The sequence below is a fragment of the Aquarana catesbeiana genome, linkage group LG04 (genome assembly GCF_042186555.1).
Source record: "Aquarana catesbeiana isolate 2022-GZ linkage group LG04, ASM4218655v1, whole genome shotgun sequence".
Taxonomy (NCBI): Eukaryota; Metazoa; Chordata; class Amphibia; order Anura; family Ranidae; genus Aquarana; species Aquarana catesbeiana.
Genome location: NC_133327.1, coordinates 562,623,101 through 562,641,910, shown reverse-complemented (window position 1 = coordinate 562,641,910; position 18,810 = coordinate 562,623,101). Strand labels below are relative to the sequence as shown.

The window sequence follows — 18,810 nt, the reverse complement described above, 5'->3', positions numbered from 1 at the left end:
CTTTCTTACGAACGGACTTGCCTACACACGACCACACAAAAGTCCGACGGATTCGTACGTGATGACGTACACCGGACTAAAATAAGGAAGTTCATAGCCAGTAGCCAATAGCTGCCCTAGCATGGGTTTTTGTCCGTCGGACTAGCACACAGACGAGCGGATTTCGGGGTCCGTCGTACTTACGACGTAAAGATTTGAAGCATGTTTCAAATCTAAAGTCCGTCGGATTTGAGGCTAAAAAAGTCCGTTGAAAGTCCGGAGAAGCCCACACACGATCGGATTACCAGCCAGCTTTAGTCCGTCAGCGTCCGTTGGACTTTTGTAGACGAAAAGTCCGACCGTGTGTACGCGGCATCACAGTCTTGGTTGGAGCAGCGTTCAATCTGTAGTTTTTTTCATTTTTTGTTCTTTTTTTTTTTTTTTTTTTTTTCTCTCATTTCCACTATTTGTCACCTCTCTTCCATTCCTTTTTCTTCTTTAATATTATGCTCTCTGAGTTTTTTTCCTTTGATTTCTATCATCTATCTTCTCAAGATAATGTAACTAAGACATCAGTCATATCATTTTGGGTTAAAAAAAAAACTTATTTTGACCATATTGTTAACTAAAGTATCCCTGAACATCCAGTTTTATGTCTTAATGTAATTTCACCTCCCCTAGTCTACCTACTACTTTAACCTGAGCCCCGTGAGCAGGTGTGGTGAACCCAGGGACCTGGCAATAACAGACAGTATTGTCTATCCCTACCATCAAGGGCCATGGATGATACTGGCTGTTGCTCAGACTCTGTACCCTGTGGGGAACCCACTCTACTCGTCCACATTACACCCTTTATGAGTATTTAGTCTTAATGGCCAACACTCTGCTCCTGTCCAGCATTTCTCCAATATCTGTACACTAACGTTCTCCTCTCTTTTTGTATTCATGCACGACTGTCTGGAGGCCTGCCCGACTCCACCTGAAGAAGCAGCGACCACCAAGTTATTTCTTGAGATAAATGTGTCACGAATAAGACTTTCCTGGACTTTCCTTCACCATGCTGAAAAGTGCTGTCTCGCGGTCCGATCCAATCAATGCAACCATTACATGGTCTTACAAAGATACAGGACTAGATATGCTAGGATCCCGCCATCAATGTTGGAGTTCCGCTCCTCCAAGGCAGAGGAGTGATGAAACATTGCAATACAGACACTCATGGTTTGGATGTGAAGTCTCCAATGGACCAGGATTTCTTTGCTATCTTAAGCCTACTTTGTTCCGGCGTGTTCAAGAAAGGAAGAGGAGGCCGCAGTGGTGGTGGAGAAGGGTCGGGGCTTCTGGGCTGTTGTGGGTGGGTGCAAGATCATTGAAGGAGGACATAAGTTCAAGAATGAACTTCAGGGGGAAATGTGATGGAAATATTGGATATCATATTTATATCAATGAGATTCAAGTGGACCATTGCAAGGACTCCAATTTAAACTGCCTTGCCTCATAGGATGTGTATGTGTATGTATGTATGTATGTATATATATAGATATATATATATATATCTATATATATAGATATATATATCTACGTGTATATGTGGGTATCTATATATATTTCATATATGGGAATATGTTTCTTAATATAACAAAGCTCACCTTAAGGAATGTAGTTACCTTGATTTGAACCCGAGAAGCCCTAGAGGTGTTGATTAGATCAAAGAGTATTGGCAGACTTTAAGGCATTCATTCTTCAGGGGGCCATTAACATGCTTCCAATACACTGATGGGAATCAGGGAAGGTCCCCTAGGTGGTAATCAACTCACCAGGGGCCATTAACATACTACGGTCGGGACTGTTTGGGCTAGGAGATCAAAGGAGATTGTTCATTAATTCATAGACTGGTAGGCACCGAGGGGGTCGCAATGTCCGAGCATGAATTTTGAGACATCTCTTTCATTTGTGGCATCTTCTGATTGGTGGAGAATGCATATAAAAGGAAGTGGGCTAAATGGTTACAGGCAGTCCAGCCCGAGAACATCTGAGGGACATGCTGTCAGTGTAAATGAGGTATAAATATTTCCGTAACAGCTGGACCCCAGCAAAATCCCGTGAACACACTCAGGGAAGGCGAGTGCTAACTAAACAATACGATACATTAGGCCACCTGCCTACACACTCATCTCAGTCTGTTCAAGAGAGCATGCATCTATACTAGTATAAAAATGTTAAACACCCCAATTATAGTACAATCCACAAGGGAAACCGATATGTAGCATAAGTACTCTAAACATTTAAATATCATGAACAGCTAAGAAATATTCCCTCCTTGAATAAATCTCCTTTACCCTACAATTCAGGCTCAATATGGGCACCATTTTTCCAAAATAACCCTTTATAGTAAATCAGACACTTATTAAGTTAATAAGTCATCCTTTGATTTTCACACCCTCGTTGCATTGGAAGTTTTCACCCCAATAAACACTGACAACCCAGATATAAGTCTACAGAATTACTCAAATGATTCTGTAATTCCTCTTCCTTCTCTCTACACCACACACAGAAAAGGATTGGTGCTTTAATTTTCCCACACAATTGCCCCTAAACCAATCAATAGAGAAATGATACTAGAGTAAGGCTTATCCTTTACAGGAAGTCTGCCTTTTACAACCTCATAGAAGTTAAAGTATACTAGAAACTAAAAAAATACATTCCCAAAATTTGCCCGATCAACCAAAACTTATCCACCACCTCCCATCACATTACTATATTTACTTTGTCTTGATGTAATTTGTATATGTTGCACCAGACATGCAGATTATTTGCTGCAGAAGTGAGCTGTACCTGCTTGAAGTAAATGGTGATGACCATATGGGAACGGCTGCTGCTGGAGTTCATGCTGGTTGAAGCTGTTGTTCTTGTTTTCTTCCCTTGTTCCATCAACCTTTCAATTTGTACATAGCTTTCACAAGGCACCAGTTTTAGACCATCAACATAAAACCCTTGATGCTGGTCTTCTCGCACCTTAAGGCCACCTGCTTTCTTGGTTTTTGACAGTAAATCTGTAACCTAATCAATGAATTAGTGAACATACTTGGTTAATGAGCAGATTATCAGAATTAGTAATACCTGGGAGTAAAGGGATCACGGTCATTCTTACTACTGTTGCCTATAGTAACCAGGTAATGTGGTGGGTCAATGCAGTTTTTTTCTATAGACCAACATGTCTAGTTCATAATAGCAGGCATGTACGAGAATCGGTGTGTGCTACATAATAGGCGACAGGTAGAGTTAAATTTACAGGGGCACATTTATAAAACAGTAAGATCATTCAGAATCTGACATTCACCAAACATTAACTGGTGGTGAATCAATCTTTGTCAGCTTTAAGCAGGAATCAGATTGGTAGCACCAAGCGCGTGAAAGATTTTTCTAATGGCTAATCTATAAATCTCTACATTGAAAAGTATAAAATATATAACAGAGTTTGTAAAAATGGGAATGTCATATTAATAATTACTTTAAAGGCATTTTAACCCTTCCTACCTGCACTTTGTGTTTTTCATCTGCATAAGATGTGCATTTATCATGCAGTTTCATGGTGTTATTATGTCATTTGCCTGGTATATACAGCCTATAGTAGTAAATCTTCACATTCCAGTGTCAGAAGTTCCTTCAGATTCCGGTGTTCAAACATGAGGCAAGCTGCATGGCATTGCACAGGTTAAGAGCAGCTGTGCTAGAACTATACAGATGACCACAGACTATTCAATTGAGGTTAAAGGTAAAGAGAAGCAGCTTTTATCTTTTGAGTGTATGATAAGGTATGCTGCCTGAATATGAGATGTTAAAATGCAAGGTAAATCAAAAAAAGAATAATGGTGTAGGGAGAACTTGAGTGTAACTGGAGGAGACTAAAGGTGTCATACTTGAATCAGGTGAGGATGGGAGAGGGATCATGATTAAAGATGACAAATAACATGAATGTCAATGGGACCATACTGTGAATGGCTCACCGAAAGTGGAAATGCAATCATAAAGATGCCAGAGGGTTGTAGGGATAGTGGTAGAGTCAGGACGAGTCTAGTGAAGGACAGAGGAGATGTGAAAGGAGTGGGGATGTGTGAACAAGAATCAGCCAGATGCCAGGGTGGAAAAGGCATGCAAATGATTGAAAAACAGATAGTAATATAAATAATGTAGTGAGAGATGAAGACGCAGTAAGGTGGGCAGACTGATGGAGGCAGAATAAGGCAAGTGGGAAGACAGATATGAACGTAGTGGGGAAATATGGGCAGAGGTATGGCAGATGTATAGAGGTTAGTGCATAATGAATGGATGGGGTGATGTAGGACAAAGCCCCTGTACATGGGATCATGGGACAAAATTCTGGAATGTCCCACCCGATCCAGGACTGTTGGGAAGAATGAAACAAGCATATATTGGTATCTTTATTTTAGGGGTTAAATAGTAAAGAAGTTGTATCAATCAAGAATTTTTTCTTACATTTTGCATGGGTCTGGGTAGTGGTATGTGGAACAAATTATCATGCATGACATCCATCCTAAATCAATATATGAAGTTACATCTAATCTCACAGTTTGGGAGCTAAACCTGATTAGGTCATCACAGCCCTAAAGTGTGCTGATGCTTTGTCCAATTTTGCTGGGGCCTGGATAAACAATGTGTATTAGGAATGAAATAGCTACCTTTCCTAGAAATGTATCTCTAACCTGCCAAGTGTTAAGTCCCTTGATCTCTATTGGAGGGGGAGATCAGTCAATCTGAAATCTAACCCTCTTCTCCAACAGAGATCAATATGCATATCATTTTTTTAAACAGCTCAACACCAATGTATATACAGAAAAAAACAGTAGTTATTGTACCAAAATCATTTCAAGGAAATACCACTGAGAGTTACATTTACCTGTTCATTGTATATTTCAAGCATGCTGAATGTCACCTGCAAAAAAAGGGGCAATATCCATTATTACATTATCTGGGTTTACAAGTGGATAGTGTTATATAACATAGTGAACAGAAAACCTATAATGGTATATTCTACAAAAAGTTCCTGCTATAATTTCTAAATAATAAGAGCTACACATGGAAGCTTCTTTTTCTCTGTCAAGAAGAGAAGAAAAGATTGATCGCACACTTGGATCCAAAAGATGCTGTCGAAATTTCTTTATTGTCATGAGCCAGACAAAATTGCAATGATGATCAGTTGACGCGTTTCACACGAAAAGAACCGTGCTTATTTACAACAATTGAAATGCTCACAATACAAGCTATTTAAAGGCGTATATCAAATCAAACACCTAACCTTTTTTTTTCTTTGAAAAGCCAGTGATTTTGGGTGTTCTTCATTTTTTTTTTTTTTTGCCCTCTAGTTGAGTGTTGAGAACATGGCTGATTTTCATGTGTATGCGCATCCTTTCCATCATGCTTTAGTATCTCATTATTTCCTCTTATCCTTGAACAGTTTTGAAGAAGTCTTTAAAAATAAGGATTAAATCACACAATTAGACTCAATTTGTTATATAGTGATATATGTGATTTATATTGGTATACACACATTTTTTTTCGCTAATTTTCGTTTTTGTTTTTAATATATTTCTTGCTTACATGTTTACATTATCTATTTTTGTTTTGACCATTTTATGATTAGATGTATTAGCATTTAACCACCTAAGGACAGAGCCTCTTTCTGAGATTTGTTGTTTACAAGTTAAAAACATTTTTCTTTTGCTAGAAAATTACTTAGAACCCCCAAACATTATACATTTTTTTCTAACACCCTAGAGAATAAAATGTCGGTCGTTGTAACATTTTCTGTCACACCGTATTTGAGCAGCGGTCTTGTAAAAAATACACATTTTTGAATTAAAAAATAAGACAACAGTAAAGTTAGCTATTTTTTTTATAATGTGAAAGATAATGTTACGCCGAGTAAATTGATACCCAACATGTCACGCTTCAAAATTGCGCCCGCTTGTGGAATGGCGACAAACTTTTACCCTTAAAAATCTCTATGGCGACATTTAAAAAATTCTACAGGTTGCATGTTATAAGTTACAGAGGAGGTCTAGGGCTGGAATTATTGCTCTCGCTCTACCAATCGCGGCAATACCTCACATGTGTAGTTTGAACACCGTTTTCTTATGCGCTCGCATCTGCACGCAAGCTCAATAGGAAGGGATGCGTTTAAATTTTTTTTTTCTTATTTATTTTACCTTTTATTTTTTATTTTTACCCTATTTAAAAAAAAAAATTGTCACTTTTATTCCTATTACAAGGAATGTAAACATCCCTGGTAATAGAAAAAAGCATGACAGGACCTCTTAAATATGAGATCTGGGGTCAAAAAGACCTCAGATCTCATATTTAGACTAAAATGCAATAAAAAAAAAAAATGTCATTTAAAAAAATTATTTAAAAAAAATGGCCCTTTAAGAGCTATGGGCGGAAGTGACATTTTGACAATTGTATGGAGATGGGTGGGGGTCATCTTCCCCTCACTCATCTCATACCCAGCTAGCGACAGGACGCGATCGCCTCCGCCGCTGTCGACAGCTCCGGTAAGCGGCGGAGGGCACAGGAGCGTGGTGGGAGGGGGGTCCCCTCTGCTGCCGCTGATAAAAGTGATCTTGCAGCGAATCCGCTGCAGAGACCACTTTTATCTTGTAGCAGACCGCTCGCTGAAGAAGGGGATACTGGGGTTGTGGCAGCTGGCTGCTGCCAAAACAACATTATCCTCCTTCAAATAGCCGACGTAAAACTGCGGCGGGCGGTCCGTAAGTAGTTAAGAAATGTTTTTATGTCGGTGAAGTTTTGTGTTGATTGCTCTTTAATTACACATGTTTTGTGTTAGGTGTTTGACTTAATATACGCCTTTAAATAGCTTGTATTGTGAGCATTTCAATTGTTGTGAACAAGCACGGTCCTTTTCGCGTCAACTGGTCATCATTGCAATTTTGTCTGGCTCATGACAATAAAGAAATTTCGACAGCATCTTTTGGATCCAAGTGTGCAATCAATCTTTTCTTCTCTTCTTGATCTTGCCCACGGTGATGAGCTGGGATTAGCACCTTGGACCGCGTTTGTTTTTTCTCTGTCCTGGATGGTCTGCACAAACCCAAACCATGTAACCTGTGATGTCTCCATGAGGGCATTGAGAAAGATTGAGATAGTAACATCAAACTTACTTGCACAGCCATGTAGGTCAGTATTAGCCACTAAACCACTAATGATTTTTCAAATTGAATTGGACACCTTCCTCCCACACAAACTTTTCCATACTGGGCCCTCCTTTACCCCATAGCAGCCAGGTCCAAGACCACATAGCAGTCAACCAAGATATTATGCTTGAAGTTGTTGATCTAATTTAGGCCTGTGTTATCATGGAAGCAGTTACATGAAGAAATCAAAATGTCTGAAGTAACTGAATTAATTGAGTAACTCAAGTAATTGAATCACGATGACATTTAACCTGTCCTACCTATCCTACCAATAGTAGATTTTCAAATGAACATTCGTACAAATGTTTGAAAATTCCCAGTACATTTAAAGACTTGATAAATGTTGTTAAAATGTACTGTAAAATATAATGTGCAAAAACTGTGTGTAATAATCCCCACACCAGGTGAAAATAATGTTTTGTACTTTGACAGATGTTCTTCCAGTAGTGAATCAACTCACACCACCACCAACATAAAAAATGCACACTCACCGCCAGTCCAGTGACTTCTTAATTAATAAAAGTCAATAGGCGCTGTGGGATTGGCCTTATGCACCTCCAAATCAATCACACCATTCCTCGGTAGATCTTCTTAAATATCATCCTATCATCTTTTAATCACTCCAGGAACACCACAACATCAGACCACCAAAAAGAAGTAAACTAAGTGTAACATTTTATTAAACCAAATACATTGTATAAAAGTATTCCACTCATTTAAAAGCCTGCCCGCCTGTGATATCAGCCTTAGCTTTAGCCTGCTGTTGGCTGAATCTGTGTCACAGGAGTGCAGAACTACGTGCACTTTTGTGATCCACAGGAAAAGTATGGTCAAAAGAATTTTAGCCATACTTCACCTTTGAACTTGCTAAATAGTAAATAAACGCAGCAGGGAGTGGGGGAGTGGAGAGGGTGTTGAAAGGTAACATTTACCTTTTTTAATGGAATTACCCTTAAAGTTGAAGAGGCCCAGATAACTAACATTTTCATCAGTAGGCCAGCATTGACGGCTTCCTATACTTACCTTATGACAGAGTCACTTTGCAATATCCTATTATTCATATTTTCACTGATGAAAAGCCATTTTTAAAGAGGAACTTGTCCATTGCCTTTTTTTTTGCATTATGTCTGTCCATGTTGAGGTTACTGACCTGATAACATCTGTTACTGTCTTGGTTACTTTCAATTGCTCTGAACAACTCCTCACAGACGACCGGAATGATGCCTCGATTTGCTCCATAGCCAATCATGGAGTAGCTTTTCCCAGAACCAGTTTGCCCATAGGCAAGCAGCGTGGCATTGTAGCCTTGCAAGGCATTATCTAATACACTCTGGCCAAGATCACAGAATACAGTTTTCTAGGAAAGGAGAATAATTACATTTCAGAAACCTTAATTCAGAAAAGTATTTTTTATTTGACCATGCCACTGTCATTTTACACAGACAACTTATGCAATACGAATGATATTTTTACACGTATACTGATATCAATATATATTCACATTGTATACTGTACATAGAGTGCCTTAAAAAAGTATTCATACCCCTTGAAATTTTCCACATTTTGTCATGTTACAACCAAAAACGTAAATGTATTTTATTGGGATTTTATGTGATAGACCAACACAAAGTGGCGCATAATTGTAAAGTGGAAGGAACATGATAAATGGTTTTCAAATTTACAAATAAATATCTAAAAAGTATGACGTGCATTTGTATTCAGCCCCCTTTACTCTGATACCCCTAACTAAAATCTTGTGGAACCACATGCCTTCAGAAGTCACCTAATTAGTAAATAGACCTGTGTGTAATTTAATCTCATTACAAATACAGCTGTTCTGTGAAACCCTCAGAGGTTTGTTAGAAAACCTTAGTGAACAAACAGCATCATAAAGGTCAAGGAACACACCAGACAGGTCAGGGATAAAGTTGTTGAGAAGTTTAAAGCAGGGTTAGGCTATAAAAAAATATCCCAAGCTTTGAACATCTTGCCAAGCATTGTTCAATCAATCATCAGAAAATGGAAAGAGTATTCCACAACTGCAAACCTACCAAGACATGCCTGTTCACCTAAATTCACAGGCCAGGCCAGGAGAGCATTAATCAGAGAAGCAGCCAAGAGGTCCATGGTAAACGCTATGTGAAGCAGAAAACGAACACTGCACATCACCCTGAACACACCATCCCCACTGTGAAACATGGTGGTGGGTGGCAGCATCATGTTATGGGGATGCTAGTCAGAGTTGATGGGAAGATGGATGGAGCCAAATACAGGGCAAAGTCCAGACCTAAATCCAGTTGAAAATCTGTGGCAAGATTCGGAAATTGTTGTTTACAGAAGCTCTCCATCCAATCTGACAGACCTTGAGCTATTTTGCAAAGAAGAATAGGCAAAAATGTCACTCATTAGATGTGCAAAGCTGGTAGAGACATACCCAAAAAGACTTAAAGCTGTAATTGCTAGGAAAGGTGGTTCTACAAAGTATTGACTCAGGGGCGCTGAATACAAATGCACTCCACACTTTTCAGATATTTATTTGTAAAAAATTTTGAAAACCATTTATCATTTTTTTCCACTTCACAATTATGTGCCACTTTGTGTTGGTCTATCACATAAAATCCTAATAAAATACTGTTACATTTTTGGTTGTAACATGACAAAATGTGGAAAATTTCAAGGGGTATGAATACTTTTTCAAGGCACTGTATACAATAGTGCATAGGAAAGACCAATTTCTTCAATGTAGGGTATAACACAGATAGGAGTAGGCATCACATTTTACATTAACATTGCATCTCTTGTTGTGTTTATTCAATTAGTGAAGTCATACACTATTTTAGAAATCACTGAGTGGGAGTTAATTTTCAGTAAAAAAAAAATTATAATGATTCCAATTTTATTTGGTGCTTTTGTTTTTACAGTAAAGCCTATTAAAATAAATCTACCTGGTCGGCATATCTGCTGTCTGGACCATTTGGAACTAGCGTGCCATCTGTGTTCCTCAAGAACCCACTGTGAGACCAATATGCAAGGTCAAACCTAAAAGTCTTTTCATGGCCAAGATTTCTTGGGTCACGTATGGTAGTGCAGTTGGCTTTCATGGAAATTACACATTTACTTCCAGCATCCTTTTCTCTCTGAAGCAAAAACAGAAATTAGATAAAATCAAGACTTTAGCTAGCTCTAGATGGGTAGCTCTATCCCTGAGGACTATAGGTGTGGAGATAGCTAATGTAGAAAACATTCATGATCAGTTCCAAGGGGGGACCTCTATATAGATTAATGCTATATCAAGTGTAGCCATCTGAGTGTTGGATTTGGGTGGGGATCTGCCGCTTGGCCATCCATACATTCTTTATTTTTTTGAGAAATAGATTTTATTTTAAAAGTAGAAAGCAGTACACATAAGACTAGGACAACAGCAAGTATCTACTTGTGTTTAGGCAGCATTACAGTTCAATAATAGGTCACAATAATAGTAAGTAATAGGAAATACAGAAAAATAGTCATATGTCAGTCTATACATACCAAGCACCATTGTGAATCACACAAACAGAAAAAAAAGTTTACTGTATTGTTTTCACTGAGACTAATAAAGTTAGCATTTTTTTTTTATAATAGCTCCTGTCTCACTCCTTACTGTCATATAAACCCTTATACATGATAATATTTTACCTCATATATTAAATACAGTATCACAAAGGGGGATCATTCAATGGATATGATAGATTGCATTTTAAGCCAGGGAGAACATAATTTGTCAAATTTATATGGATAACCCGTGTGCCTCGTAGGTCAGTTTAAATAAAAGAATGACTTGATTGATAAGCCTTTACCAATGAGTTTGTTTTGGAGGATCAGGGGATTTATTTGCATAAAAAAAATTAATGCAGAAGAAGTTTAGTGCAATTAGGCACATCAGATTCTTCCAAATAACCTAATACATATCTAGCTGGATTACAAATATTGGGTAAATTTAAGAGATTGTCTGTGAATTCTGACCAAAATGCCTGTGTAGTTTGCAGTCCAAAATCATGAAAGAAGCTACCTGCGTTGATTAAATATTTGGAGCATAAAAGAGAAGGCAGTTTGCCCATTTTCTAATTCAAGTATGTTATTACATGATACAAGAGCCATCACAAGCTATTGATCAGGTCATGTAGATAGTAAAGTTCTCCATGCAGGGAGATAATCAAGCAATAACATTGTTGACAGTACAGAACAGGGTACTGACTCTTCTTCCAAGGGTTAACCGTGTTACAACTGAGAGAATCTGGCAGGCGATGGCTGTTCACATCATTTTAAACAATTTGCCCCCTTTATGCGTATGACATATAAGAAATATGGTGGTGGTATTTTATCTGGATTACTTTGTCTCTAGAGGAGGATAAAGGTCATATAGGAGTCTAATATATCCTGCCAGGCATTCTCTGCCCAGTGTGGTATATCCCTCTGCCACTGAGGTTTAATACAGGCAAATTGTGGTCTTTCGGTGAAGTAAAGCCATGTAGTAAGTAGAAATTAGCTTATAGTTGCGCCTTGGCTGAAGAAGCAACTGTTCAAATTAAGAGACAGATAAGGTTACACCACCAAACCTAACTGTGTGGCTGCTGTGTGTCTTATTTGTAGATAACAAAAATATGCAGACTGTGGAATGCCATATTTATTTTGGCGTTCTGCAGAGGACCAAAAAGTGCCAATTTTGCAAAAAATTTGATACCTATCACCCATACATTCTTATGTAAATTGGCAGTTCATAGACCTGCTCTTTTCATGTTGTTGAATAAAGAGATATATTTATTTAGTCAGAGACTGATGCCAATGAGCAAATAACTTAAACATTTCTGGAAGCTAAAAAGGAACTGAACCCTGGAAGCTGCACTCAAAAAAGCAAAAAGATCTTATTACTGCTCTTTATGTAGCATCAACATATTCTGCGAAACTCTAAAGCAGCCGTCTCCAAACTGCGGCCCATAGGCTGGATGTGGCCCTTTGCTTGCCTTTACCTGGCCCTTGGGGCACTGTACCATCCACTGACACCAATGATAGGGCACCAATCCTACCCTGAATACCAACATTCGCCCACTGATAGCAACAATAGGTCATTATTCCTTCACTAAAACCAATGACTGGCACTTTTTAATCCCACTGGCCACAGTATGGACCCCATGAAGCCTCAAGGACAGTAAACTGGCCTTTTGTTTAGAAAGTTTGGAGACCCCTGCTCTAAAGTCTAGGGAAGTCACAAACGTTAAATCTGTCTACTCAAAAGAGACATTTTAGTTGCAGTTGGAGTCTAGTGGGCTAAATTACCCCCTGTCTATTTAAAAGTCTTAGATACTATGCCATAATTCCTCAATTTCTGCCTACCACAAAGAGTTTAACCACTAAGGACCACCCGCAATGTATTGTAGATAGGCGGCCCGTACAGCCAAAGTGACGTACTGGTACGTTGCTGCCTGTTTACGGGTTTAGGGTGCACAGCTGGAGCCTGTCAACAGGTCCCGGCCAATGATTCATGGCTGGGACCTGCTGATCGGCTGTGTCCAATCACAGCCCAGAGCCCTATGTTGACAATCAACACAGGGCTCTGTATAGAGGGAACAATCTGTTTCTCATCCGTGTAGAGCAGGGATAAGAAACAGAGAGAGAGAGATCTTTAGTAAAAAGTGGCACACATTACACATTGTTAGGCACACATTTAACCCCTTGATCGCCCTAGATGTTAACCCCTTCTCAGACAGTGTCATTAATACAGTGTATATTATTATCACTGATCACTGTATTAGCATCACTGGCGATGTCGGTATCAGTTAGTCAGTTCAGCGTCAGTTAGTGTCAGATTGCCTGCTGCACTATTGCACTCCACGAATAAAAATTCCAATATATGAGGGGTCTTCAAAAAGTTTCCGGACTCTTATTAATTTGATAGCGTTTAAAGGATAAGTTCATATGCTGATGAAGTGCTTCTCCCTGGGACGATACGCAAGCAAAAGGGAGCTACGTCACCCACGGTCATCTCCTTTTATGTGACAGAATGCTTGTTGGCTGGTTGGAAGTGCCTTTTATAACTGAGAAACCACTTTTGCCTTTTGAAATCCATCTTTGGCTCTGCTTCGGTGGACATAGAGGGGACGTCCCGGCCCTGTAGAGGCTCTACCCTTGCCTCCAACATCTCACCACTTTGCCCAGGGTGGCATCAAGCTCCATTGATTCTATGCTCATGGCAGTAGAATCCGACCTCTCTGGTAAGCGTATTCCATCTATTCGCTAAGGTTGATGATATACAAGTTGACGGTTGGGAAGCAGACAGGATCCACACACAGATTATTTAATCTCACTGCGGACTGTTGTCCTACTTGGATTACATATTCCCCTTGTTACTTGGGACGTTATGTCTATATGCACCTTGAACTTTACCCACTATTAATATATGTGTGTTTTTAGCGCTACAATTTATCCTATCTATGTGTAAGCTGTTTGGCCGTATATCATATGGCCAAGCAGCTACACACTAACAGGAAGCATCAATGAACTACCACAGTGCTCAACAGTGCCATGGTAGTTCATTGAGAACTACAAGTTGACAGCTGCAAAGGCTGCTGGACCTTGTAGTTTTCCATTCACAGAACTCTGTGAATGAGTGACGTGGGCGGGGGCGGAGCCCCGCATGGCCACGTTCTTTACAAAATGTGACAGAGAGCCGGGGAAGAAGATCGCCCAGTGCCTGTCACATCGGAAGGCGGGAGGTTTGGGGGCTGGTGGATTTGTAACATGTTACACCCTGAATACAGATGTAACATGTTACATGTTACAAAAGGTGAACTTATCCTTTAAAAAAGTGGGGAAATTTTTTTTTTACCAAAGACATGTAGCAGAATACATTTAGGCCTAAATTTATGAAGATATTTGATTTTTTTTTTATTTGATATGTAAAAAGGTAAAAAAAAGGTAGAAAATTACTTAGAACCCCCAAACATTATATATATATTTTTAGCAGATACCATAGAGAACAAAATGGAGATTGTTGAAATACTTTATATCACATTGTATTTGCACAGCGGTCTTACAAATGCAATTTTCTTGAGAAAAATACACCTTTTTGAATGAAAAAACAGTAAAGTTAGCCCAATTTTTTTGTATATTGTGAAAGATGATGTTACCCCGAGTAAATTAATACCCAACATGTCACGCTTTAAAATTGCGCACACTCGTGGAATAGCGACGAACTACGGTACTAAAAAATCTCCATAGGCGACGATTTAAAATTTTTTATAGGTTACCTGTTTAGAGTTGCAGAGGAGGTCGAGTGCTAGAATTATTTCTCTTGCTCTAACGTTCGCAGCGATACCTCACATGTGTGGTTTAAACAGCGTTTACATATGTGGGCACAACTTGAATATGTGTTCGTTTCTGCTCGTGAGCTCGGAGGGATGGGGTGCTTTCATTTTTTTTATTATTTATTTTCCTTTTTATTTCCTATTTTTACACTGTCCTTTTTTTTAGAAAATGGAAATTTTCAGTCTTTTTTCATTTATAAATAAAAAAATAAAAAACTCAGTGGTGATCAAATATCACCAAAAGAAAGCTCAATTTGTGTGAAAAAAATGATATAAATTTAGTTTGAGTACAGCGTTGCATGACCAGTTAAGGTAGCACACTGCTGAGAAATGCCCTGGTCATGAAGGGGGTAAAACCTTCCGGAGTTGAGGTGGTTAAACTCTACAGCATGGGAAAAATCCCCCAGGGGGGGTTTTAAGCAGCAGGGTAAATAAGTTAGTAAGGAGTAGGTGGGTTTAGAAAAATAAGTTCTTTATTAGAAAATTGGACTACAATATTTTCATGATAGTTAAAATATGAGCTCTGGTGGGGACATGCCCATACCAAATACAAGGATTGCAAACACAAAAATTATACACAACATTGCATAATGTCTGATGTATAACAATGCCTGACTACAGCAAACATTATGCAATGTTGTGTATAATTTTTGTGTTTGCAATCCTTGTATTTGGTATGGGCATGTCTCCACCAGAGCTCATATTTTAACTATCATGAAAATATTGTATTCCAAGTTTCGAATAAAGAACTTATTTTTCTAGACCCACCTACTCCTTACTAATTTATTAACCCTGCTGCTTAAAACCCCCCTGTGGGATTTTTCCCATATTGTACAATTCGGGGTGTGCAGCACCACCATCTCTCCCTATCTACAGTACTCCACACCTGGTTCCATCCATACCATCTAGAAAGATATTCAAGTTATATAAAATAATTCTTATAGGCTGTTTTGAACATGGCAACAGATCCCATCATGTACTAATTGACTTACTCCAGCCTGAAATATATCTTGCCTTATAAAAACTTTAGGATTGAATAGTTATTCGCTTTTTTTTTTGTTTCAGTGTCCTCCATGGTTGTCTGATAATTAAATATTTAAGAAGGGAAATGATACATAGATATCCTTCTAGTTGTTTTTGTTATTTTAAGGACGACATTCTCTCTATAATAACACTAATTTATAATTAATCATTGTCAAATCACATATTGCAAATATTATACTTATGGGAGTACCTGAAAACACTACGGAAATTATAATTTAGGGCAATACTTCAAAAATACAATATTACTTTTATTCCAATACTTGGAAATATTTTCACTGCATGTCAAATCAGGCAGAAAAGAAGATTTTCAGAGCAGTAAAGGAAGATAAAACAAAGGAGAAATCTTACCTTACTGAAGGGCCTTACACGTACAGCAACTTTCACACTGTCACAGTTTGGCATACCTAAAAAAATTCAACTTACAACAGCTGAAATAGGAACAGTAAATATCTCATAGGTCAATGTGCATTTAAAACACCATCAGTGAACGCCTTTATGTCGCTTGTCTAGGATTCCTTCTGAATTATTTAATGATCCATTCATTTAATCTGTGGTATCCAATGAATGTCTCACATTACAGCACTTTTACTCTTTCAAAAAAATATATCTACTCTTGGATAATCCTTTTATATTCAAGTCTATAATTACAGTTATTTATAAAGTTATTTTAAGGGAAGGCACATTTTTACTCGGCTGCCAGTTATCAAGGCCTTTCATTGGCATGTTTATACACAAAGATAATGTAATGAAAAATGACTATGTAGGTCAACTTTAGCATTGTAACTGTAACCTGTTCACACAGACTAAACGGTTAACCGGTATAAGTATAAAGTTTCCCAAAACCATCCCTCAAAGTGCATGTTTTCCAGTTCTTTTTACAGACTCACAGTAGGACCAAGCCTATTTCTGACATTTGTTGTTTACAAGTTAAAATCAGTATTTTTTGCTAGAAAATTACTTAGAACCCCCAAACATTTATATATATATATATATATATATATATATATATATATATATATATATATATATATGTATATATATATATATATATATAGTGTAAAAAGTATATTTAGAAATATATGAGTGAGATCCCGTGCTTATGGAGAGAAAACAGTGGGGAAAAACTGTTGCCTCTACCAATATTTCCACCTAAGTAGAAATATAGGATGAATAAAAAGTAAAAGGGTAGAAATGGAGCTGTTCTAGGGTGAAATGTCTCACACCCCTGACATGTGAAGAGTCCCTAAATTTGAAATAAACCTATTGAGTGGATCTCTGTTTCCTAATGTAATAACTGTGCAGATAATATCAAAGAGATTCAAACCCAAACCAATGTAGCACTTACCCACTAAGGAACTGCTGGTTTTGATTGGGCTTACCATTATCTCGTGTCCATCACAGGGGTCACAATGGTGAAGAGGGAAAAAAGAGTATTAAATGATGCCTGCACCAAAAACTTAGTTTCTTTTGTTGCAATTATTTTATTCTTTGAATCCAAAAGAACAGGGATGGAGGATTAAGGGAGATTCAGGTACCTTAGATTGTGGGTCAGGGTATTTCTACTTATCCAGAGGATTAACAGTCTCCTCAACTGGATATAGCAATCACCGGATAGGTCTCTCTCACTGACCTAGCAGCCAGGTGCAATGCTTGAACACAGTCTCTGCCACAGACTTGATGGAAAAAACAGAATATCATTACGGTCGTATACAATCCCCTGCCACAGGATGGTGTAATCAAACTTTGATTAGATTTTAAGTTTAGCTGCACAGTACCAGATTCTTTCAGCCGACCCGGCGATACTGTGAGTTAGATGATCCAGGTTGCATCCCCCGATTGGGTTTCCAGGCTCCTCCTTAGATACCAGCATACTTGGCTCGGTCACCTCTAGAGAAGTCCTCCCCTGGTCTCCTCCAATCGATCGGCTTCTCCCTGCAGGCAAGACAGCACAGGACCAACCTCTGGATCAGTAGGCCCCACAACTCCTGGGCCTACTTCTGTAGTAACAAAGCCTCGGGCCAGCCGGCCCAGAGACAGCAGTGCTGCCACGGCACACCCTGGGCCAGGAGGGCCTCCAGGTCGGGAACAACGAACCCCGGCCAATTCGCGCCTGTACCTTAAGTACCCTTACCCAGAATGCACAGCAAGTGAACCACTCCCACTGTGTTATTTCTGAGTAAAAGGGGTACCCAATACAGTCAGCCTGTTGCATTTCCAACACTTACCGGTGGCCACAGCGACACCCACGGCCAAGTGGAAATGGACGCAACCCAGCTGAACTAGTACAAATGCCAGGAAATTTACCATAATTAGTCTGAGCTAAACTACGGCTTCAGACAACTTAAATTTACATAAATAGCACCTGCCCATCAGGAGCAGGGCGCTACATCAATAAACATGCAATCTTAATATACAAATGGTCTGGGTACTGTTGCAACAGTCTAGTGCAACACTGCTGAGAATGCAGATGTGCAAACAGCCAGACCAATAATTAGTGCAATCCTTGTATGCAAAAAAAAAAAAACCCTCGACTTCTAATGCAACAATCTGGTGCTATATTAAAAGATATAAATATTGTGCATAAACGACAGTGCCATCATATAAACAAACACAGAACACTGATATCCTCTTGTGATGCCCTCTAGTGGATACTAGAGAAAGTGTTAGTGCGCTAAAAGTCCATATATCATGAAGTTAATAAAATAAAATAATAAAAGTGACAGGTGCTCTTCAAAAACTGTATTCGGTGCTTCTTAAAGGTGCCCCATAAGAAATGCACTCACCTGAACCATTCACCCCACAGGGAGGTATTTCGCCTTCACAGTATTTGCCACTGTGTAGCACACAGAAAAACCTGGTCCTGCTTCAGCTGGTTGCTTCCGTGTTTGCGGTGTAAGGCATAAAATAATCTCCTTTCAGCTTGCCAAGATATAAGTGGGAGTCACGCTCGTCATAAGTATGTAGTCCTGGCAGTTCTACTGCGTCCCACAGGCTCCTCGCACGATCCAGGTATACGAGCTGGGGGAGGTTCCGGTGAGTGCTTTTCTTATGGGGCACGTTTAAGAAGCACCGAATACAGTTTATGAAGAGCACCTGTCACTTTTATTATTTTATTTTATTAACTTCATGATATATGGACTTTTAGTGCACTAGCACTTTCTCTAGTATCCACTAGAGGGCATCACAAGAGGAGAACAGTGTTCTGTGTTTGTTTATAT

At 38.9% G+C, this 18,810-nt stretch overlaps 1 protein-coding gene across 1 annotated transcript in view; it reads right to left on the bottom strand.

Annotated features, from left to right (window-relative positions):
* Window positions 1-15,994, bottom strand: part of LOC141141285 (kinesin-like protein KIF28P) — a 94,331-nt gene extending 78,337 nt beyond the window's left edge. Inside the window, 5 exon segments of the mRNA XM_073628959.1 lie at window positions 2,812-3,036; window positions 4,895-4,930; window positions 8,359-8,565; window positions 10,154-10,345; window positions 15,941-15,994. Of these exon segments, the coding sequence (XP_073485060.1) occupies window positions 2,812-3,036; window positions 4,895-4,930; window positions 8,359-8,565; window positions 10,154-10,345; window positions 15,941-15,994 (714 nt within the window).
* Window positions 15,995-18,810: the final 2,816 nt, after the last annotated feature.